Genomic DNA, 24876 nt, shown 5'->3' on the forward strand with positions numbered 1-24876 from the left:
CTAGAACCAGCGACAAAAGTTAAGCCGCGATGCCGGCGTCGCCGCTGCCGTCGCCTTTTGGCCAAGTCTTGTATTTTCGGTTAACGTTTTATGGGGAGACGCGAGACTCGAGCCTCGAGCCTCGAGCTGGCTGCTCCATTGAGTGCGCCTCCATGGCTGCCCATTTCACAGTATTGCTTTGGAGCACCGTGCGGCCCATTTGGGCGTCTCGTCACGTCGCGTCGCTGCCTTCAACAGAACCAACAACAGCAACAACAAAAGCAACAAATACAAAATAAAACTGCCATTTTTGCTCTGTGTTGCGAGACGCGGGCGTTGCTGCTGTGCCTATTTAATGAATTAAAACAAAATACCCTACCTCAAGGCGTATGCTTAAACAGAATCTGTAGAGCTTGTAGATAGGTCGGGATATTGAGGGAGATTTAGGCAACTAAATGCCGTCAGTGAGATACAGACAGAGACAGATAAATAAAGTAATGGAAACTAATGAAGGGGAGGAAGAAAACTAGAATGGATTCGATACGTTACGGTATGGTCAGCAAATAGCGAAAAAGCACAGAGAGAGTGGAACAAACAGAGATAGAACGAGCAAGTAAGTGAAAGAGAGAGGGAAAAAAAAGAGAGAAACCGCGATAGAGCGAGAGATTGAGAATGAGTGAGATATAGAGAAATTTATAAAGATGAAGAGACAGATTGAGAGAGAGAGAGAGAGAGAGAGAGAGATAGAAAGATAAAGGGTGACAGCATTTAAGAAAGAGAGAGAAAGAGGGAGATGGAGACAGAGAGTGGAAGAATAAGAGAGAGAGAGAGAGTACAGATAGAGATAGAAAGTGAGAGTGTGACAGAGAGATAACAAAAATCATGTAAATATATGCTTAATATATAGGGCAGCAATTTAACAATAATAACGTTTTCCTAAAATAACCTAGTGTAGAGAGAAGTAGAGTAGAGTAGAGTAGAGAAGAGTAGTAGTAGTAGTAAAGAAGAGTAGAGTGGCAATGAATATAAATGAAGAAGAGACAGACTATAGTGACTGTATAAGGCATTAGAGAAATAGTGTAGACATATATGCTCATAATTATTTGAATAAATAAAGACGTATAGTCGAGAGCTAGCCTCCATTTGTAGACATGGAGTAGATGAAGAGCATACTCTTATATAGAGTAGACTTTGAGAAAGAGACTAATGTAGACTAGAGTCGACTGTGTTCGTGCGTAATGGAGAGTAATCAAAAGTCGTCGACTTAATTCGATGTATTTGTTTTAGCAGTGGTTGCTTTGCTGGTAGTGGTGCTGTTGCTCGGTGGTGTATTTGTCGGCATTTGTCGTGGTGCAGTCAGACAATCGTCAATCCACTTGGCCGCGCAACTTCTTTGGCATTAGCTATGCTGTTGTCGCTGTCGCTGTCGCTGTCGCTGCTAGCATTGTCTCTGCTGCGCAGTCTCTGCCTCTGCTGCTTGGCATGCGCTGTGGAATTTTAATTTGAATTTGGCCAAGAGACACGATTTTGTTTTTGGGCAGCGGCTGCACGAAGCAGCGAACCAAAACGAGCAAGCGAACCGACCGCGCCGCAGCCAGCAAAATGGTCAACAAAGCGCTAAAGCCAAAACTCAAACAGAATTCGTTTTTGGCCAAAAAAAAAAAAAAAGCACAGACAAATTCTAAGCAGCTTAGCCAAGTCAAGTGCTTACATAATGCCAAAAAACAACAACAACAACATATAGAGAGCGGTATATTAAATCCCATGACTAATGCCAATATTTACTTAGACTTGCGGGCAAAAAAGAAAAAAATAATAATTTTTGGCTGTTGATGTGAAATTTAATTGCTGGCAATTTGGCACAATGGGCGAGCATTCAGTTAAGACCGGGTTCTACATCTGCTCATGGACAATGCCACAAGGCTCCCACGAATCGGCCTTTGGCTGCCCCAAGCCATTGCCTGATGGCAGAATAAAAGTCAAGTTTTAATTGCGAATTACGCGAAACCAGCAATTGAATGCGAAACTGAGTGCTCATTATATGACTATATATATATAAAATAAATAATATATAAACTTATACATATATATGTGTATAGGTACAATTGCTTGTCGCTTGAATGAATCGCATGTCTTTTCTTTAGAACTCTTAATTAGAAATAAATTACAAACACGAGTGGGCTGCCGTTTGTTCTACCAGTTGGCTAATGGACAACCTGACGAACTGACAAACTGACTGAAAAAATTGCAAACACAATAACAACACACACACACACACAGACAACATTTTTGTAGCTATTTAATGGTGTCACATTAAATATTATGAAATGACATGCAACAAGTGTATTTATCTATATATATGTATGTATTTATACACATATATTCATATGACACACATATCAATCATACGCAACGTTGCACATGGCAAAACAAATTGAAGAGTGGCTCGCATTTGGCCCACAATTTGGCAACTTTACATAAGCATCGAAACTGAAGTCAACTGAAGCAAGCACGAATGTGTATAAATACTTAAATGTTAGATCTCTTGGACTTCAAATATAAAGAGAGAAGGCAATGGAAAATTCTTTAAAAATATTTTATAAATAATTAAGCTCAAGAACTCTGAGATTTTTTAAACTGTAAAAAAGCTTTGATAGTTCATTATTATAGTCAGAGCCTAACACGATTTTTCAAATAAAAAAAAATCAATGAAAAAACACACAATATACCATATAAAATAAAGTACTTTAGTCTACAAATTTCTGCTTTTTGCACATTGAAATTAGCTTAATTAAAAAACTAAAAAAAAATATATGTATTAAATTTCTCTTATTTCATTCTCTTATATAAAAATACAATATGGAATTTTTATACATTTCAGCAAATTAAAATTTTGCACTTATCTAGCTTTCACTGTACAGGAAAACTCATTGTTCTACAGTAGAATTAATTCAGTTTTAACTATTTTCGCTTAGCACAATAGCATTAATCTATACTAATTCACTCTCAGTATTGTTTGCAAATGACTAAAAATACATTTGATTAGCTTTGCATGGAATCCTATTTGTCTATATGCCTGTCTATGCTAGACTATAGTCTATGAAGTGAATAGCGTTCATTTAATGCCTGACTTCCACGCCTTGGCCCTGAAAGCTAACCCAGCTCTTTATGAGCTAAAACTGTTTTTAGATGCAGAGCAAAACAAATGTGACTAATTGTGAATCATTTCCGCTACACAAACACACACACACACAGGCACACACGCACACATCTAAAGCGTTCAGGTTGCAGATATACAATTCAATAAAAGCAAAATTGAGTAAAACTTTCATTAATTCATTTGCGCTAATTCATGTGGCGACTGCCGCAGCTCCAATTCCCGTTTCATCTTCGGCTTCACTTTTGCTTTCTTGCCTTGCAGCCCGCTCATAAATACAATTTTTAAATGCCGCCTTGGCCAAAGCGAAACTTTCTCTGCGCGCTTTCGTTGCAGTTTGCTCGCTGCTTGCTTTGGATTGCAATTTCTTTTATACCCAGCAATCAAACAGTGTGTGACGGGGTATATGAGGCAGCTCAAGGTATTTCAGCTTATACTCTTCAGCATATCTCAGTTGGTTTTATGGCTTAAGTTCTTCAACTTCAACTTCTGCACTCTGATTTATTGTCGATTTTTAAATGAATCAAAGTAGCTATAAATATGCTTTTATGATAGCAGCTCTATCTCAAATGTATGCATGAGACGTAACAAAAGTTATTGAAAAGTAGATAAACATGTGTTTATAGCCAATCATGTCTTTAGCCATACAGAACTTTTTGTTTTCATCTAAGAAAAAAAAAAAGCTAAAATGTTTGCCAGACTCTTTTCAATCTCTCAGCAAACAATACAAAGATTTTCAAAGAAATTATAATAGATGTATTTCTATAGAATGAATAAACGGAATGGATAATGCGAACACAAAGTAACTGTTTTATGTCTATCTAAAAGCCGAAGGCCTCAGCAGTCATGCCTAATTTTAGGCTATTTTTTAAATTACATAAATAAATGTCTATTGATTCGCATGCATGATTTTCTCCCTTTACAGGGTATACGCCAAACTGTTTCTCTATAGCTCTTTCTTCTCTTCAAGTGCTGCACCCTACAGCGTGTCGCTGCCTTGCCCGTCCGCCCGCCACTCAGCTGCAGCTTCGTCTTCGTCTCCGTCTCCGTCTCCGTCTCCGTCGTGTTCGTCTTTCTCTTCAACTTCATCTACGCCTTCGTCGACCACTTCAGTTGCAGCTCCGGCTTTGGTCATGTTCATGGCATTAACTCGTTTTGCTGGCCGCCGCCTCCCGCCGCCGCAATGCACACGACACGTTTTGGTTGGGGCGATCGAAAGCATTTCTAATGTGAAATCGAAACATGCAACAAAATGCCAAAAGCAGCGAAAACTGAACAGGCCCAGCGAACGATCGACGGAGAGAGAGAGAGAGAGGGAAAGAGATAAGGAGAGTGGGAGTAGACGGCGCTCCAGTGAAGCAACTGCAGCAGCAGCCCCACTGCCAAAGTTGGCAGTTCATGTGCATGACATTTTGCTAAAGAAGGAGTTAAAGTGGAGCTGGCTGGGTCTAGTGGCTGCCACTAGGTGCAGCTGAATGCAGGAAATACAACAGCTGCCGTGGCAGACGTGAGAAAGCTAGAGAAATGCCAAAGGTACAATAAAAAGCAAAATGCAACTAAAAGACGTTGCGGATGTCAATGCGGAAATCGAGCAGAGCTTACAGAAAATAACGTTGTCGTGAAATGCCAACTAATGGCGTTTCCAACTGTTTCCTGGTTGCCAGTCAAAGCCGTGGCCCTTATAGCCCAAAATTGACCCAACTGACATAAAAAAAAAACGCTCAAATTAAACCAAACTGCTCCACAAAAACCGACCTCTAAATCAAATGGGTGCGTTTTATATACGCGCTCAGCAGAGTGAAGAGGAGTATATTGGCTCTTTGAAGTAAAGTTGATATACTTGAACAACAGAGTCAATGGAGGTATATAGGATCTTGGTCTATTATATGAGGCTTGTTTACATTGTACTCGATTTCCTATTCAGTTTGAGACATCCTTTATGGACCATGACTTCATCATCAGCTTATATCAGCATACATACAACAGGCGTGGCATATCGATAAGCCTTTAAGTCTTTCACAATACAAAACCCGACTGAATATGCAATTAGTGCTCGTGTTTGTTGTCAATTGATAAAATCTGAAAGAGCTCAATTCAAATGTGGAAATAAGATCATATGTTATTTATAACTATATGAATGAAAATTACTTTCATGCTACTCAAGGCATAGTAGAATTAGCTGCACGAGCAGAGAACCCATTTAAGTCTCTGTGAAATAAAAGGAAGATATCACTACTACAAACACTGGTCGATTGGCATATGGAATGATATATGTTTAACATCTACAGCAAAGTCATAGAACTAGTTTATTGCTAAAAGTAAATGCATGCCCTGTTCAGCATTCGACATCATTTGTTTATAGCCAGTCAACATTCTAGTCGCAGTCGCATCGCCCACGCGTTTTACTGCTTCAGTGATTTAAAGGTTTTCTGCATAGAAATATGGGAAAAATGCTCAGCTCTTAAGCATAAGAAAGAATGCTGAACAGAGAACTTATAGCTGTCGAGCAACAACAGATCCTAGCCGAAGAAGTACTTGTCTATCTTTCTATATATCTATCAGTAGATATATACATATATACCTATTTATATACATATCTATGGATCTATATCTCTATCTATCTATCTATCTATCTATCTATCTATCTATCTATCTATCTATCTATCTATCTATCTATCCATCTATCTATCTATCTATCTACCTATCTACCTATCTATCTATCTATCTATCTATCCATCTATCTATCTATCTATCTATCTATCTGTCTATCTATCTATCTATCTATCTATCTATCTATCCATCTATCTAACCTTTCATCTATCCATCTCTCTCTCTATCTATGATTATCGAACTTCCACAATTTTTTCAGATTTACCATCTCCCTCAACTCATACCATTTAGCATTTTCTTTTTCTACTGAGCGAGTATTGTGCAGTCTAGCTGCTCCAGCCAACATGTTCTTACTTGCGTTTTAATGCGCTTTTTATTTATTTTTATTTTTTGTTTGTTCGTCTGACAGACAATATATGTTTAATGTGAGCAGCAAACAACAAATGCAGCATTGGATAATTGCAAAGTTTTTATTCGTAATTTTTTCCGAGCTTTGTTTTTTTGTGTTTTTTATTTTGGTGGCATTGTGCCCGGGTTTGAGGCTTCCGTTTATTTGTTTTGGCTTTGGCTTTGGCTTTACGAATTCAGTGCGAGTCGCTTGGCTCGGTCTGAAAAGTATTCAATAGTCGAAGCTGTTGTTGCTGGCTGCTGTTGTTGTTGTGCATTGAGGCGTTGCAAATGGCTGTGGGGCGTGTCACATGCTCGTCATCAGCAGCAACATCAGCAGCGGCAACAACTTCGAGCAGCAGCAACAGCAGCAGCAACTCTCGCATCACCAGCTTGTTGCACAGCTTTACGCAATAAAAGCTGAAATGTTGTTGTTGCTTTTTGTGTAGCCCTTTCGGCCGCGACCCGCGTGCAGCTTGAGCATCATTAGTTGGCCATTTGCTTTCTTTTGTGGCCCCCCTAGACAAACTAAATCATGTAAGCTGCTAGCTTACATAAGCCTTTGGGTCAGCTGCGTTTAATTAATCACAGTCAAACAAAAAAACAAAAAAAAAAAAAACAAAAAAGATATAAAGCAAAAATTTGGAAAAATTGACCCACGTCGATGACAAAAGTTCAATAAACTGCTCGTTAGTTTGTTCGTTTGATTAGCCGCATTTTGCAACGCTAGCTAATGAAAATGAAATTATAAACATTTTATGTAAACAACTAACAGCAAAGAAACAAAAACCGAATGCCAAGACAAAATAGCGCAAAGCAAGCGAAACACAAAACAAAAAAAAATCACGAAAAAATCGCCAACAGTTTTTTTAATAGCCGCTGCGAACCGCACACAAATTACGCGTTTCATTTCCTTTTCCTTTAACAACAACAACGACAACGACAACAACCGCAAAAATAATAATTTTAAATGCGCTTTTAAACCAATGAAAAAGCAAAGGCAAGCAAACGCAAGGGAAAAGCCGAAACGCCAAAAAGAAAAGGTTTTTTCTTTTCGAAAAACTCTTGGAAAGTTGCAACATCAAGTCAAACATGAACTTTCCCTACAGCCCGGCTAGACCTAAACTCATTTCCAATCTGTTAAGTCAACAATAAATAAAATAATATTATTATTGAATATTTGTTTCTTGACAGCTGGCAAACATCATCAGCAACAACAACAACAACAAGCAATACGTAACCCGGCAGTGGCTGCAAGAGATGCTCAAAGCAAATATTTACCCAATTACGTAGTGGGGGAGGGGCTGTGTAGGGCTTAGAGTGTAAATCATTTTAGCTAGTACTTCAAGCACGTAATGTGCAGCAGCAGCAGCAGCAGCAACAGTAGCAGAAACAACAACTGCAATCATGTAGCGGGTATTATCAGCTTGTCACGAAATATGTTACGTATTGAATGTGACTTTGGGTATTGAATAAAAATAATAAAAACAATGTATATAAAAATATGTGTCTTGTATACATGGCTAAAGCATACTTTATAGACTAGCCGAGAGATGTTTATTTTCTTTCCATTTTCGATTTTCCGCTCAAAAATTAAATAATCCCTCACATGAATAAAGTTCCATTTCATAATGAAAAATAATAATATAAAAAAATGATTCTGATGTGATTCTGTTGATAAAATCATTAAATGATATAAATAAATGATATATTAAACAGTCTTCTACATATTTATTTATATTTCTATTTATTTATGTAAGTCATCTGCCTCAGGTCCCATTTCTTTTCGCACTTTGTACATGCATAGAGGGTATTTCTAGTCCTTAGTAATCCCTAGCCAGACAGTTCTCTTATTTTGCTGGCTCTTTTGTTTTTGAGTAATGACCGAAAACAATGAATCATAAGCAGACAAACACACACACACACACACACACACACACACATACTGTATATAATTAAGCATGCCTGTGTGAGTTTGTGTTTGTGCTTAGCTACACCCAGTTAAGTGCAGCAGAAAAATAATAACAAAAAAAAAGAAGAGAAAGAGAGAAGCAAACAGCCTCAGCTATGCGAGCATACGAGTCGTATGAGTTGCATGTGGCAGAACGCCCACATTGCGCATACGCCAGGCTGTGCGAACGAGCGAGAGCTGCAGCTGAAGCAGACGCTGCTGCCGATGCTGCACTTGGCTTAGCCTAGTTGGTCGACTGACTACAGCATGCTGTGGCTTTGTATGTTGTGACTTTTTGTTCGATTCGGCGCTCGGCGCTCCTCTGCTCGACTGCGCGGCTGGGGCTGACTGAGGCTGGCTGATAAATGTGTCGGATTACGCAATGAACGCACATGACGGACGAGCAGCAGGTAACAGGTAACAGGTAACAGGTAACAATAATGAGCAAACACACAGCCAAGCGCCGAGAGTCAAGAGCCAGGCAGCAAATAGAGAGGCTGTGAGCGAGAGCGAGAAGATAACACCAAATATTGATATTTATGTATGTTGAGGATTTTTTTTTTTTTTTTTTTTTGTGCTGGGCATCGAGTAGCCAAGCGACACCTACAAAAAGACCTGAAGAACTGCATTTCGTAACAAAGCGGCGCTTCCCAACAGACACAATAAAATAAAAAATAAAGAAACCTCAAAAATGCGCATTCATTGCCGGGGGCTGCGAGGGGATTAGGAAGTTGGTCTTAGCACTCAAAGATTTTAACGCGCATACATTAAAAAAAAAAAAAAACCAACAAAAATAATCAAAATGCACTAAACTTTTTGTTTAGTTGGCTCTTGGCGCTCCACCAACCTGTTTATGTAAGCCCCAATGTGAGTGGGTAACACAATTCAAATCGTAATCAAAACGAAAAAAAGAGCCCACAGTTTGGCTCATGAATAAACATACATAAATTTATAATTTTAATTTTGAAAAAAAAATAAAAAAAAAAATATTTATACACTGTAGCCCAGTCTGAGAAGAGAGTATAATAGTTGACCATAACGGTATGTAACGCTCAGCAGATGAGCCTTAATCGTTTATCCAATCGTGATTAGCATAGAGACATGAAATATTTTGTTCAGCCAATTTCACATCTCTCTCTCTGCTGTGGGAAAGTGTTGTCGCTGTGGGCGAGACTATAAATTAATCATTTCGCTGGAATTGCAAATCAACAGCTGTCGATAACTTTGTATTGGCCAAGCGAATTTACAATTTAGATAAATCCAATGACTCATCTATGGACAGCTTTTAAGCAAAAGACATAAAATTTGACAAGCATCTGAACTATTTTATATATGGATGAATATTTCGCTGTGGCTGGGCATTTCGTTCTTACATATATAAAGCAATTATAACTTATCTAAACTAATCACATAACACACACTGATCTCGAGATTTTATTATAAATCATTCTGCAACTTTTTACGGCAACTCTTTACTCTTTTCACACAGGGTATCTCCTAGTCATGCACTGTTCGCTTGCAGCACTCATAATTGTATTCATTCTCTGGGTTTTTACTTTAGTTGAATGATAATGCGGGCCTTGGCAACTAGGCCTAACTGGCTAAGACCAGCCAAGTTGAAGCTGGCCAGAAAACACTCAAGCAGCCAGCAAAGACAATTGACATTTGACGCCCACACACGCTGTGCTGTGAGGCTAACGAATAATTGTTAAGAAATACAAAGAAAAAAAAAATACGAAATACTCGATAGAAATAACATTTAACGATGCTACATATATACATATATATATCCATTTATATATATTTATGTGAGCGCCATGGACAAAGCCTGACTTGCAACAGACCGTCGCATGGAAAGGAAGGCTATTTGCAGCATGCCGAAGCCATTGAGGCAAACAATTTGTTTGGACTTAATAAGAGCGGACAAAAATAAACAAGATAAAACTAAATTCGAGTTGGACTCTAAACAAGATCAACAAAAGAGAAGTCATGAATATAAGAGTTGTTAATAGATATATAAATAGATATATGGAGCGATGGACTTGAGGAATGAATAACTTGAATTGCATTATTGTGTGTAAAAATGTTTGAAGATGGCTTTCAATTTAGATAAATCGGTAGATAAAGTAAAACATAAAATGTCGAGAGAGAGAGAGAGAGGGAGAGAGATGTAATAAATAGATAGTATAGATATGTAGTTAGTCATTAAAAGAAAAAATATGGGAGTAGATTCAAATAAGCATTGAGTAAGTTAAGTTTTTAATAATTGTCAATAGTTTGAGAGATTTTTGTATGTAAAAGTAGATGAATAGTTAAAGAAAGATGCTAAAGAGATGGCGAGCAGCATAGATAATGAGTAGTAGAAAGAAGAGAACTTTTTAGATAAATAGTTAAACTGAAGTAAGTTTCTATGAACTTTTTGCTCAACTCTTATATCGACTTTCTAAAGAAATTATATTGTATATAGAAATGATGTTTGCTAGCTGTTAAGGCGTATATAGTGTCACAGTTAGAAGTAGAGAGCGGCTAAGACATATGAATATATAGATAAACAAACCTACTGTCTATCTATACAGAATAATAAATATATCATATATTGAACACATCCCATTTCATTCCATTTGAAAAGGTGAAATGATACAGATATAAAGAGATAAATCAACAATCTAGATATATATATATATATATATAAATGGATTATCTATAACTTAAGCTAAACATATACGTATAGCAAATTGAATTTGAGCATAAATCAATATATAGATTAGATAAATAACCCTAGCTGTCTCTAAAGAGCTAAAGGCTTATGAATATGGCTCAGCTATAGACACGATATGACGACGTTTTCTGTGCAACAACAACGAAGTAAGATTAGCCAATGCAAGTTGTTGTAGTTGTTGTTGTAGTTGCCTCTTCTGCTGGCCAATTGTTTAGTGTTTTTTTTTTTTGGATCGCTGTTTTATGTCTGGCAGCCAACTGGGACTGTTGGCCAAGCTGCGTTGCGGTTGTTTTGCTGTTGTTGCTGGCTGTTGCTGCTGGCAGTTGGTCAATAATTGGCATAGATTTATTTCGGCTCGTTTTGGCCAATTTTCCCAAATGCGAGCGCATAATTTTTCCGCCGTGTTTTCTGTTGTTGTGCGCCAAAGGGGCGCAGCTGATCTATTGTCTATCTAGCGTATGTGCAATATAGGAAAACTTACCCACATCTCCGGCGCTCAAAATTTCTGCTGAATTGCCTGGCATTTGGCTTTCGCTGCCAGCAATTGTTGCTGCCGCTGCAGTTGCTGCTGCTGCTGTTGCTGCTGCTTCTGCTGTTGCTGTTACATTGTCTTGTTGCACGTCTGCCCCCTGCTGCTGTCTAATTGCACCATTAGTTGCACTCGTTTGCGTTTCGCTGGCTGTTGACGCTGTTGTTGCTGCCTCTACTTGCAACAGCAATGACAATGCCACTAGCAGCAGCAGCAGCAACATGTACGATCCGCGACGCCAAAATGATTCATTGCTTCGATGAATTTCCATCAACGACATCGTTAGCGAAGCATATACCAAAAAAAAAAATACTAAATTATATCTATATATATATATTATGTATATATGTTGCACGTTGCACGCTGCACTGTTGCCTGTTGCTCCGTTTTAGGCTCGGATTTGGTTTGGCTATTGCTATTGCTTTTGCTTTTGCTGATTTTCTATCTAGTTTCTATTGTTCGTTTGCACACTTTTCCACAATTGTTTGCCGAAGCTGCGTTGCAATGTGTGCGTCTTGCGGTTGCTGTGGCAGTTGCAGTTGCAGTAACTGCTGCCTCTTCCTTCTGCTGCTGCTTTTGCTGTTGCTGTTGCGTGCAATAATTCAAGTCTTGCTGGCGACTTATCTGTGCTGCTGCCTTGGGAAATCGTACGCCTTGCTGCTGCTGTTGCTGCAAATAGTCGGAAATTTAAAGAAAAGCGAATATCAAATTAGTGAAATTCAAGAGATTTGTAATACTCCACTTAACTAGCCGTTAGACGCTAGAAAGCACGCCATGCTAATCATATCTTAAGACTTGCCCACACACATAAGTATATAATAGTTGGGGATTTCAACAGAATATGCATAAGTGGGAATACGAGCTTATAAACTAGCCCAATTTTAAGAAATTCAATTACAGTTTATCACGTGTACTTACACTATATATTATTAAGGATTGCAGAAGACTTGATTAAGGTAAGCGGCGCTATTCGTAGTAAATACTACCAACAAGTAAAGCTACTCCCACACTTTTAGTGCTGATATTCATATTCTCTTTATATTGATTGCTATTGCTGCGTAAGAGAATCTACTACTATAGTACTCTACTACTACATCTAATTCATGAAGTTATACTTACTAATATTTTTCATACTATTTCGCATTAGAACACCTATTTTATCTACAGCTTCTAATCTTTTCTATTCTACTCCTATTTCATGTTAGTTACTACTATTTTATAATCTACTCCTATTTCATGTTAGTTACTACTATTTTATAATCTACTCCTATTTCATCTTCAACTACTACTATTTTATAATCTACTCCTATTTCATCTTCAACTACTACTCCTTTATATTCTACTTCAATTTCATCTTCAATAACTACTTCTTCATAATTTACTCCTATTTCATCTTCAACTACTACTCCTCTATATTCCTACCTATTACTCCTTTATATTCTACTCCTATTTTATCTTCAGCTACTAATCTTTTTTATCCTACTCCTATTTCATCTTCAACTACTACTATTTTATAATCTACTCCTATTTCATATCCACTTCTACTCCCCTATACTCTACTCCTATTTTATCTTTAGCTAAGAATCTTTTTTATACTACTCCTAGTTCATCTTCAAGTACTACTCTTTTATATTCTACTCCCATTTCATCTTCAACAACTACACTTTTCTATTCTACTCCTATTGCAACTTCAATTCCCATTTGAGCTCTGGTTTACCTACTAGTACTACTATTTCCAACTTTATATAATAAGTAGAGCATACTATTCATATTGTTATTGATGAGAAGTCAAACTCGAACCGAAGACAACTATTAAAATTAGCTAATTTGAACGAAACCAAGTCAATGTCTACATTAGCTAAATACTATAGTTTATAGCTGTAGACATCATTTCCCAACTGGCGTTAAGCAAGATGTGGAAATTCAGATATATTCACATATCCATACGTATATAAAGTATATATGGTATTCAGCCTAGTTGCAGTTAACGCACAGACCGTCTCAATGCTGTGTCAGTTGCCTTGTCTGCGAGCGATACGCGACGACCCATTGGCCATCGGAGCGTGGCATATGAACACATCATTATAAGTCACATTAAGTAAGAGTGATAACTGAGGTCGGCTCAATAAAACATAAAAATAACGAAACAAATTCAAAATAACAAACAGAAAACACACGCATACGCCCAGTTGTGCATGGCGCCTGACAGTTGCTTTGGCATTAAATAGGCATAAGCCACCATATGCATATATATATATATATATATATATATAAATATATACTATATGTATAAAAGCAAATCGTTTGCTTTATGGCAATGTATGTCATTGCCTGTCGAGAAATCAATTAAAAGGCAACAGCAACAAATTGTTTAACTTGCGCAAAATTACGTTGGCAAATTTCACTTTGGTTTTTTCTTTCCTTTATTTTATTTTATTACAATTTTTCGGTTCATAAAATGCAGTTCGCTGGCTGCCACGCCCCATTTTGCGTAATGCGTAAAGCCAAAATATTTGATAGCTAACAATATACATATTTTTATGACAATCTATTTCAATTGTCATGCTGATGCGCAGCAGCACCAAAAGCAGAAGAAGCCAAAGCCAAAGCCAAAGCCAAAACTCATTAGCATTAGCATTGCCTACCACGAATTATGTGGCATTTCTATCTTTGGCCACGACGCTTACATTAATCAAAAGCCTTTCACAGCCCCGGCGAAAAGCAGAACCCAAAAGTTCAATGTACGCCCAGAATGACAACGATTTTTAGTGCCTACTCCATAGAATGATTAATCGTAGCATCGAATTAGTATAGAAACAGAGAAGCGAAGCTCAAGCAGGATGCTGGCCTGCAAAAGACAGAGATTTGCATGACAGACGAACCAAAGCGCACACACTCCCAACATCTCCCTAATTATAATGGCCAGCATATCATATTTTTGCTGCGTATATGAAGGGTATTATTAAATTTCAAATTATTTTTGTTTTTTTCATTTTCTGCCCATTAGAGTATGAAGAGAAGAAGATGATGTGTATATAGTATATAGATAAATCTATATATATGTACATATATTCGCAGCTTAATTATAAGAAAGCCAAAGCCATTTTTTTTACATTCGTAATTGGTTTTTTAGGATACCCTGTAGATTTTGAAGAACGAATTGATATAGGCTATATAAGAGGCGGTAGGAGGACAAGCGACTATAAAGCGAGCTTCTGGCGGTATATAAGAACCAAATGAAAGTTTTTGATGCATTTTCTATAAATTTCCATAGGATAACAAAATTTAAATTTTAAACAAACCCTAAATCTTTGATACTGCCAACATTTCTAAATAAGTTTAAAGACTTATAAGAGTATTAAATATTATAATAAAAATATATTATTTTATAGCCACATATGTATATAATTTTATAAATATTTTTGTAACAGTTCAATCAAAAGAAAGTTATTCCTGCAAAATTTTTCATTCCTTAAAAATATATTTTTAAAAAATTCTATATTATTTTACATTCATTTATATATTAAAAAAAAAAAAAAAATCTTTAATTAAGCTGCCCTTTTGTATATATGTAATTTCTACATAAATCCCTTTCACACACAGGGCATCTCATGGTCGATCAGACATATCTTGTTACTTGTTTATTTTACTTCGGTTTTTTCTTAATTTTTTTTTACTGATTCTTAATTTGTTTATAACATCAGCGTTCTAAACTTAAAAACATGCGCGCAATAAGTTTACAACGAACACGGACCCAAAATGCGAAGCTCCGCGTTGTGGCTTAGACAAATTATACATATATATATGTATATGTGTATATATGTATTTTTGGGCTGCTTGAGCTGTTGGGCAATGGCAACGGCTGCCTTTGAATGGCAGCTGGAAAACATGGCAGATCGAAGCTCAATCAACGTCAAGAGCGAGCAGAACAAATCTGAAGTGCCCGACAATTGGATGACTTTGAATTTGAAGTAATTTGATTGTTTGCCTGATTAAGTGCGCACTGGGAAAGAATCAGTTGAGAGCCAGCAAAGGCAAAAACTTATGACAAAGTCAACGCAAAAAAAAAAAAAAACGCAAAAAAACGCCCACGTCGAGCTGCAAAGGTATTTCACATCGGAGCATTTTTGTTCACTGTTTTTCTGTGTGTTTATCTGCTTAAATAGTCGGGTTTATCAAAAATCAGCTTTCGTCTGGAACAATGGGCCGCAGCTGATTAAACATGCGAGATCGTGAAGGAGAGAAACGAGCACTGAAATGTTTATTCAATATCAATACAATTTGATCAGCCAAAATAAAAAAAGAGGTATAATAATAATAATAGTGATATCTAAAAACAAATGGCAAATGTAAACAAGCTGTTGTAATCCCCTGGGAATAAATAAATACAAATCAACCGAGCTGCAGCACCTTGAGGCTGACTCTGTCGCCCATAAATTCAGTCAGCTGCAACTGTTATCGATCGACTATGCTAGAAATTAATCTGAGCCATAAGCATTATAAATAACGAACAAACAAGACATGACAAACCATTAAGGTGAATCGACAGTAATTAATCCATTTATAAGCTAATAAAGCTAGCTCAGCTCTCAAAACTCGTACCGATCAAATTTCTCGAAACAAACAACTTTAGTCGCATCTTTCAGTTAATTGTGGAAAGCCCGACAGCTACTAGTCACATAACAGATTAATTATAGAAATATATACAGGTATATACGTGTGTATATATAGCTAGCTGGCATATCTAATGGCACCGACAAAAACTTGGCTGCTGCTGCTGCTTCCTCGACGCCGACTTATTACAAAATATAGTTATTATTAAGCTCATAAGCACATGCGCAATTAGAAGAATATGCTAATAATTCTATAGACAAGTATACATACATGCATATGGTTTAACACGAATCACAATTTGCCAGCCATGAAGGTGAAGCGCAGTAGCAAAGGTTGTTATTTTTATTTTTTTTTTTTTTTTTAGTTTAGTTTCGATTGTTTTGAGTTTCAAGCCACGCATGGCATATTCGACATCAGATGTCGTCAACTTCCTTTTCGTAGGTAATAAAATAATTATGAAGAACAAATATTAGCACACACAGACCCAACTTAATAATACAAATAATGCATAAATTCAGCCGAGTGTGAGAGTGAGAGAGAGAGAGAGAGAGCGCGCTGGGGCTTCACTGTACTTCAAATATCCGCTGCTGCTGCCGCTCGCTGATCGTGCATTCAATCGACCCTGAACCGAGCCGCAGCGCACGTAAGAATGCTCCAAGTTCCATTGTTATGTTTGCCCCCATGGAGAGCTATAATTTGTATCGGATATTTACACGTATCATTCTAATGAAATTCACACAGACACACACACACACACACCCTCTCACACATGAATCACAGTTGACAAGCGCTTCAACATGTTGTAGAAAACAAATTCATTTGTTTAGAAGGGAATTCTAACAAATTGTTTCTAAGGCTTACAACAGAGTTAACAGTGACTTTGGCATGCTATTAAACAGTATATCATGTGCTGTACATATATGTATTGCTGTCAAATTTAATATCGAAATTTGACACAGAATTTAATTAACTTTATATATTATTATTTCGATAAATGTTATATTAAACTGCATGTCAAAGTGCTTGTCAAACTTTACATATTATTTTAGTCCCACTTCCCATGGCTACAATCATTTGGTTATATTTTAATTCAATTTTACTCTTAGCATGTACTTTAACCTGCTGTCAAACTAAATTCTTGATCTTGACCCAGTTCTGTTAGCTGATCTGCCTGTCAGAATGTGTTACACATTGATTCTCAGCCAATTTCTTGTCACAGCCAGCATGCACTTGTGCATGTTGCCTAACACACAGCCAGCTGTCAATGTGGCTGTTAGCTAATCTGTCTGTCAAACAAGTTGTTATCACAATGTTGAACACAAGTTCACATTTTCTTTTGTTGACAACGTTGTTGTGCACTACGTAACGTACATTTCCCCTATTAGTTAACTAGACTTTGCGTTAGATAAAATCTGAACTAGGGGCAAGTAAATAACTAAAATAAATTGAAAGCTGTTTGCAGCTATTTTAATTAGGTTTTTAGTATGGCTTATGTTTTTCAAAGAGCTCTGATTATTATCGTTTGTGCAAATATGCTTATAAATTCCTCTAAATATATATATATAGATATGACTGAACGCAACAACTGCTTGTTTAGGGCGCGGCACGTGCAGCTTGAACTAATTAAGCAAATGGCACTGCCAGTCACAAACAATGCTTTAGACTGTTTATAAACATTTTACAGCAGCACCAACAGCTATAACTACGGCAACTGACTCATGCAATGGCGTCTAGAAATTCCACAGAAATTGAAATGAAAACCCACGCAGAGACGCTGGCACACTCACAGCTGGAATGCCTCACAGATTAGACAAGTGTATTATCGACTCGGCGTATATAGCATGGGATTGATATAAAGGCAGAGAAAAAAGCAAACAACATAATGCAGCAAATAAAACAACTGAGACAAACTATTTCACAGGGCAGCTTAAGAAGTTTATGAAAAGTATATTTGTATGTAAATAATTATAATCTTATACCATAAAATTGCCAATGCAAGCCAGAGCGTTTGCATTGATATTGATATCTATATTAGCCAAAGATCTGGTTTCTATATTTTGTTCTACAACATCTGTCACTTTTTCAGTAGCTCTACTAAAATGAATATCTAGCTGAAGTTCTAGCTTGAGCACATATTGGAATCAAAACTCTCTATCATCAATCAGTCTGGTATTCCCCACTTTAGCACTCATGAAGCCTTCTTTCATACTTGCAGACCAATCTCAGAGACTTTTCAAACTACTCTCTCATTCTTTTCTAGTTAATCTCGCTATCATTCAGCAAATCCAATCCAAAATCTGAAATCTGAATATCCTTAACCCCTCCTAATAAACCTCCATCACTCATCATCTAGATTTCGATAACTTTGCAAGCCACCCTCGCATCAGTTTCTATAAATCCGTTATAATACAGCACTTGCACTTTATCACTTTGCCATTTGGCCATTATCGCTGTTAGCCCAGTTAGCTAGTCGCATCCCGTTTCAATTGCTTTGCATTTGACTTAATGACTCGCTGGCACGTTAACTCTCTCGCGCTATTTTATTTATTTTATATTTTTTTTTTCACCTCTCAGACAAATTGCAGTCGATTGATTTGCAATGCTTTTTTTTCAGCCGTTGCACAAGTCCGGCTTGTGCAAAAGTGTGGAAAGTGCAGTTTGCTTTGCCGTTATTGTTAACACACAAAACAAAAGTTAAGCCAACGAAAGATGTCGAGATTTGTTTGACTTTTGAATCGAATGGCAATTTGAGGAAGAGTTTAAGAGGCTTCCAAACTGGTTTCAATTATATTCAACTGTTGGCCAATGCAAACATCGTTGCAATTAACAGTCATTAGCATAGATTAGATTTATAAATAGTGCAACTGAAATTACGTTACTCAAAAGTCAAGGCTGCACAGCTATATTCAACCCGGAACTCTACTTAAAATCTAAAGCTAAAGCCTAATCAAAGCACAATTTACACAAAAAAAATATCCATATATATGTATATTTCTTACTTCAGCAATTCAATTTTGTTGCTTTAAGTCAAGAGTTCATGAAAAACACTTTCAAAGCATTTCAATGAACATCATAATTATACATAATTAGTAATTTAACGAACTTTGGAAGAATCTTGAGGCTTATGTAAAACCAAAAATATATATGAATGAATATGATAATCAAATTTTTGTTTGTATCAAAGCTGACGTCTTAATTAGTTGAAATCATTTCTTGTCTACTCTTCAAGAAATACGTGAAATTCTATTTAGGAACTGAATTCATAATCTTATTCCATAATCTATGTTTTCAGTAAATTGGTGCTTAGTTTGAATGTTTGAATTTGGCTTAAGAGTCAAAGCAAATTATCGATAATAATCGTTATTAGTAAATTGATTGAGGTTATCGAGAACAAAATTATGAACTTGTTCTGCGAACGCCAAATGAAATATGAAATTGAAGTTAAATATATAAATATGTATATGATATATTTACATATTTATATGTTGATGAAAGGATAGATAGACAGATGAGCTAATCTATGGGATGAAAGATTCAAAAATCGACTATACCTTGAAATATTTTTACTATTTTAATACTATTTTTAATGGAACTTTCACAGTTATTTCAAGTCTTGGTATAAAGTTTCTTCAAAAGTTCTTTTATTTTAAGCCAATTCAAAACATTTTGACTAGGAACATGTTTTAAAACATACTTCGATATGCAACCTCTACCTTTCTAACTCGATTATAAAACAATTTTAGACATTGCTTTAACCTGCTTCAGTTTTGCCTGGTGAAAATATACAAAACTTTCCACATTTTCAGCGGAAAAGGCGCACATGAATGAATATACATGAAAAAGTATGCAGACATATATATATAGTCTGCGTATACGTTATATATAAGGCATCACAACGCAAGAGCCAGTTTACTTCATCTTACCAAAAAGTCATCAACAATTTTCTTTTCATTAAACAACTCTCGTATAACAGCATCGACTCTTCATGTCCCTGAAATGGTGCAGTTGCAGTTGCAGTTGCTGCTGCTGTTGCTGCTGCTGCTGTTGTTGCTGTTGCATAATGGCAACACGCAGATGTACAGACGCGCAACTAAATGCAACTTAATGCTCCATTGACTGACAACAACAACAACAACCAACAACCAACAACCAGCAACAGTGAACAACAAACCACAATTAAGCATCATTGAGATCTGGTGTCCGGTTGCCTTTGCATTGACTGATCCGTTTTATTGCAGTTAACAATTTTTACTGTTAACAGCTAATAGTTAACCAATTGTTGAAGTCGTATCTCTCTCTCTCTCCCTCTAGCTCCCACGCTCTGTCTCCCTTACTCGCTGTTGGCCGTATCGAATTGCCACCGTTTTTATGGTTATGGCCAAACAACTTTTCAATTTTGTTCACAACGGTTCACACAGTTTCCATTACTAGCTTTACTGTTTACATCTCTGATCATAAATTCAGATTTTAACACTCGTTCGCAGGCATATTGGCTTTTGTGAAACCTGATGAGATGACAATATGAAGTAATATTATATATGTATGTAGAGCCCTGTTTTAGGACAAATGAGCTGAACTCTATAGACTTGAAATTTGCAATCTATATAAACTTCTCTAGATATAGGCGACTCGTAAATAATGTCAAGACTTATAGTGAGGCTGTGGAAATTGTAAAGAACCTTTGGAAACACCAAATAGATCTATAGATCGCTTCCATGAATAAATTGAAAAATGACAAATATAAAGTCAACTGAGGGACGTGACAAGTCCAACTCTAACTTCCACTATTTTAGAGCTGCAATCAATTATATTTGCAGGGAGTTCAAGTGCCTAATAGATTAACCTTTGGCGCATTCTATATAGAAACTTGTTGGTTTTTTTCATAAGTCTAGCCGGGTATTCTGCAGTCAGTAGAGACATTCTCACCCATCTTGTTTTCGATGTTCAACAAGTTGCTAACATTTAAATCATTTTTTGTAGGCGTGGCAGCTGCTGAAAACCAATAAGAGTGAACCCTAACCTTTGGCTAATACCGAAGTAAATGCTCCAGTTTAGGCGAACAACAACAACAACAAATTAGAATGGCCCAGAAGTGGCCGCAACTGGTCCGTGCAGATTGAGACGGAGGTCAGCCGGAAAACACATGAAAAATGCAGCCGCAAAACGCCATTTAAAAAAATAAAAATGTTGACAGTCATAAAAAACAAAAACAACAATAACAATATGACAACAACAACAACAACAAATATTAATGCAAAACCAGTTCGAGCAACAAGTGCAACTCTGTTTAGTCGTCCACATGCCCAGCTCGCAGCTCGCAGCTCGGACTTGGGCATGGGCCACGCAAAATGCAATCAGTGCGAACCGTGGTTCGAATCCCACATGGCTGAACGCAATTAACATTTTAACAGTTGCACTTTTTTTGTAGGTCAAAGAGCAGCCCATTAGAGCTGACGATTATCTCTGTCTGTGATTTGAGACAAGAAGAACTGGAATGAACTTGATGCACTTGGCGCGTATTACTTTTTACTGTTGAATATTGAACATCTAGAGTAATTAGTGTTAGTATAAGAAAAGTTAATATAGAACCAGATTAAGTTGACAGCAAAGGTAGAGGAAGATTTGTTGAATATAATATACAAGCTCAAAGAAAATAAAATAATAGTAGTTTAAAGGTTAAAGTATATGATGAAAGATTTACCAAATATCAAACAAACCTTAAAGATACTTCTAAGAGCGGCACGATAAAGATATTTAAAATATTTACAGCCCTATACGTTAGATAATAATAATGGTCCTACTATAATTTTAAGGATATTACGATCATATTTACAGCCACATATCATAATCACAGGCATGCCCTTATCATAATTTCATTTCTTTATATATATTCATAAAATACTAGTCTATATTAATATTAATTTAGTTTTAAGTTTAACGAAATTAAAATATTGATCGATTACCATATATTCTCACAAAAAGTTTAGTCTCTATCATACAATATTTACTTTATCTCTTAAGCCCTTAGCCTTATAATCGATGTGCTAGCTAAATATGCCATAAACTAAGAGCACTTGTCTAATAAATTAAGTTTATCTATTACAGTTTACGTATATGCATGTAAAAACTAGAAAATACTATATATACTATATATACATATATATTCTCTACTTATAAAATATTCAAGTCATCTCATATGATGGAATTTAAGCGCTAGTTTAACAAATTGCCTTGACAACTTGATTAAGCGTAAGTTTAGCAAACTGTTATAAGAGATACGAATAGGGTATGTATAATACTAATAATAATTTTTGCAGTTAGAATCTATAAATAAATTTGTATTATACAATTTCAAGCTGTAAGTTATTTAAGGAAATATATATTATATATGTGCATCAGATTATTAGTTTGTTTTAAAGCTTCGATCACTTTAATATTCATAGGTCTGCCCTTCCAAATTTTAAATTAATAAAATATATATTTATTTTTCAGTTAATTTTCAGCATTGGGCTTATTTTATTTCTTTCTTTAAGTGTATCTCTATTTCTATTGCATTTTGCATAAATGCATAAAAATTCTGCATAAATTTCTGTAAATTTCTAGTACATTTCGCACCACTGTGCAGATGTCGGCGTTTTTACAGTTGGTTTTTCTCGAAACCTTTTTCTATGGCCACTCTGTGCCATTCGTGTTGTTGCTGTTGTTGTTGTTGTTGCGGTTGTTTTTTCCTATTCGAGTGCTTGGCTCATTGATGACTGTTTGCATTTTGCACTCCCGTTTTAAAGTTCAAAGGTGCCCCGTCTTTGATTTTTTTTTTGTGTTCACTTTTTTGTTTTTTTGGACTTTCTGCTTGGCGTGAGAACCAAAAAGCAAAAAGCACAAAAACAAAACTAAGCCTCACACAGTTTTAAATTTTGCGGTTAGCCAGATACAGATACAGATATACATGTGTGCCGATAGAGTTGCAGAGACAGGTACAGCAGCTACTCGATAACATATACATACATATGTATGTTTGCATGTGTGTGTATGTATGCATATGAATGTCAGTTAGATAATGGATTTACGATCCATAAAAATTGATTGTTGTTAACTTACTTTAGCGGCCATTTGTGACTGCGCAAAAGGTGTTCAAAACAGAGCCGCTGCCGAAGTGCAGCCGCATTTCGGGAATCGAATCGCCAGTCAGCCAGCTGTTCAGCAGTTCAGTCTGATTAGAACTTCTCGATGTTCTGTTTTTTTTGGTTTTTTTTTTTCTGGTTTGTTTGTTTTCTTTTTGCCTTGCTGCTTTGAGTACTACGCCGAGCTTTCGAGCTAGTCCAAGCGGAAGAGGGATGGCAATAGTGGGTAGTACGACGATAGTATGAGACACGACGTGAGCGAAGATTTAATGAAAGAAGACTGAACTACAGCAACCAAATTTGCATGTTTCATACATATATATAACTCGAATTTTATATAATATTTATATCATATATACATATATATTTGTATTTTGTCGTTTAAATATATATTTTTACATCGTATCACTCTTCACTTGGTTTGATTTGAATCTCGTTTCGTTTCGTTTCATGTATTTATTTATTTATGCATTTGACCCGCTTTAAAGCTTTGCCCGAAAAGTAACAAAAACAAACTCGCAGCAATAACAACAGCTGTTTGTTGTTGTTGTCGTTGTTGTTGACTTTGTAACTCGTTGTTCTTGTTGTTGCTGTTGTTAAATTCTATTCAACTCTTTAGCTGTTTTGCATTTTTTTTTTCTTATTGCACTTGTTTATTTTGTTGTCGCTTTTCAAACACACCAATACCAGCACATAAACACATAAACACATACACACACAAACACTCACTAGCGCAACTCTTGGCTAAAATATTTTCATGAATTTTGTGAAATTTTTCAGTTGCGCGCGCGCGTTTAGCACCCACGAATTGTTATTGCCGCACTCTTCGCGCCCACTGCCTTTGCGCGCTCTCTCTATCTCTCTTTCTCTGTCTTTCTATCGGCCGCTACCGTTCGGTCTCGTTGCGCTGGCGTTTGCTTAGGTGGGAGGGGTGGGCGTACAAAAAATAAGCAGCGCGCGTTCCACGTTTTTCCAACTGTTGGCCACAAGCTGCGCGTGTCGACTGAGCGCCGAAGCAGGTGTGCCGTCGGTGCTGCGCTTTGCACTGAGCTTTTGAGCGGAGCTTTAAAGCTTGTGCATTGTTGTGCTCATTTGGGATGCCGCTGTGTAGCTTTGTGCATTGGCCGCAGAGCGCCATCTAGCGAGTTTATATTTCCTCGAAAGCTTTCGATCAGTTGGGTGGCAAAATAAATAAATGGAGCTAGTTCTATGGTCAAAACGGGATTCCGTTTTATACTAATTCACATGTTGTCGTTTATCAAATGTTGGTTAATTAATGAAGTAAATATAAAGAACAAATCGTAGAGAAATTATTATCAGACACCGAAAACGGCTTGGTATTTGCAAAGTTCTAATAAATAGCTTGTCTCTTTCTGCATTTACTTTTGTGTCGACTCTTCGGGCTGTGTCTAAACTTTGCTTCTATTTAAGGACAGCCGTAGCAATCTTGTTCCTTTTCCTATTGAGATTAGCAGCTGTAACTACTCTTTACAATATTTTTTCTAACAACACTCTCAAGCCTGCGACGCTTCCGGCATCCCTTCTTTTATAGAAAATTCTGCCCCCTGCTTTTCCTCATTCAGCTACTCCCACTCCTTCATTTCTCATCTCAAGAATAACTACCATTCTACTTCTCATTACTCTTCTATTTGCTTTTCCTTTAACTTCTCCCTTAACTAGTCAGCTCTGCTCTCTACTGGATATCCCGACATGTCTATTCATTCTGAGCGACTACAATGAAGAAGATATGACTCTCAGAATAGCTCAAGAGCTTACTTAAATGTGAATCATGAGAATTGCGTAGTAGGG

The 24876-nt window shown here is 36.6% G+C and overlaps 1 protein-coding gene across 1 annotated transcript in view; it reads right to left on the bottom strand.

The window, feature by feature from the left end:
- Tie (Tie-like receptor tyrosine kinase) overlaps positions 1-24092 on the bottom strand; it is a 29081-nt gene extending 4989 nt beyond the window's left edge. Inside the window, 4 exon segments of the mRNA XM_030391081.2 lie at positions 11285-11344; positions 11347-11404; positions 11406-12001; positions 23045-24092. Coding sequence (XP_030246941.2) covers positions 11285-11344; positions 11347-11404; positions 11406-11612 — 325 coding nt within the window. The 5' untranslated portion in view covers positions 11613-12001; positions 23045-24092.
- Positions 24093-24876: the final 784 nt, after the last annotated feature.

Source organism: Drosophila navojoa, chromosome 4, assembly GCF_054131105.1.
Source record: "Drosophila navojoa isolate 15081-1374.11 chromosome 4, UAZ_NAV_1.0, whole genome shotgun sequence".
NCBI lineage: Eukaryota > Metazoa > Arthropoda > Insecta > Diptera > Drosophilidae > Drosophila > Drosophila navojoa.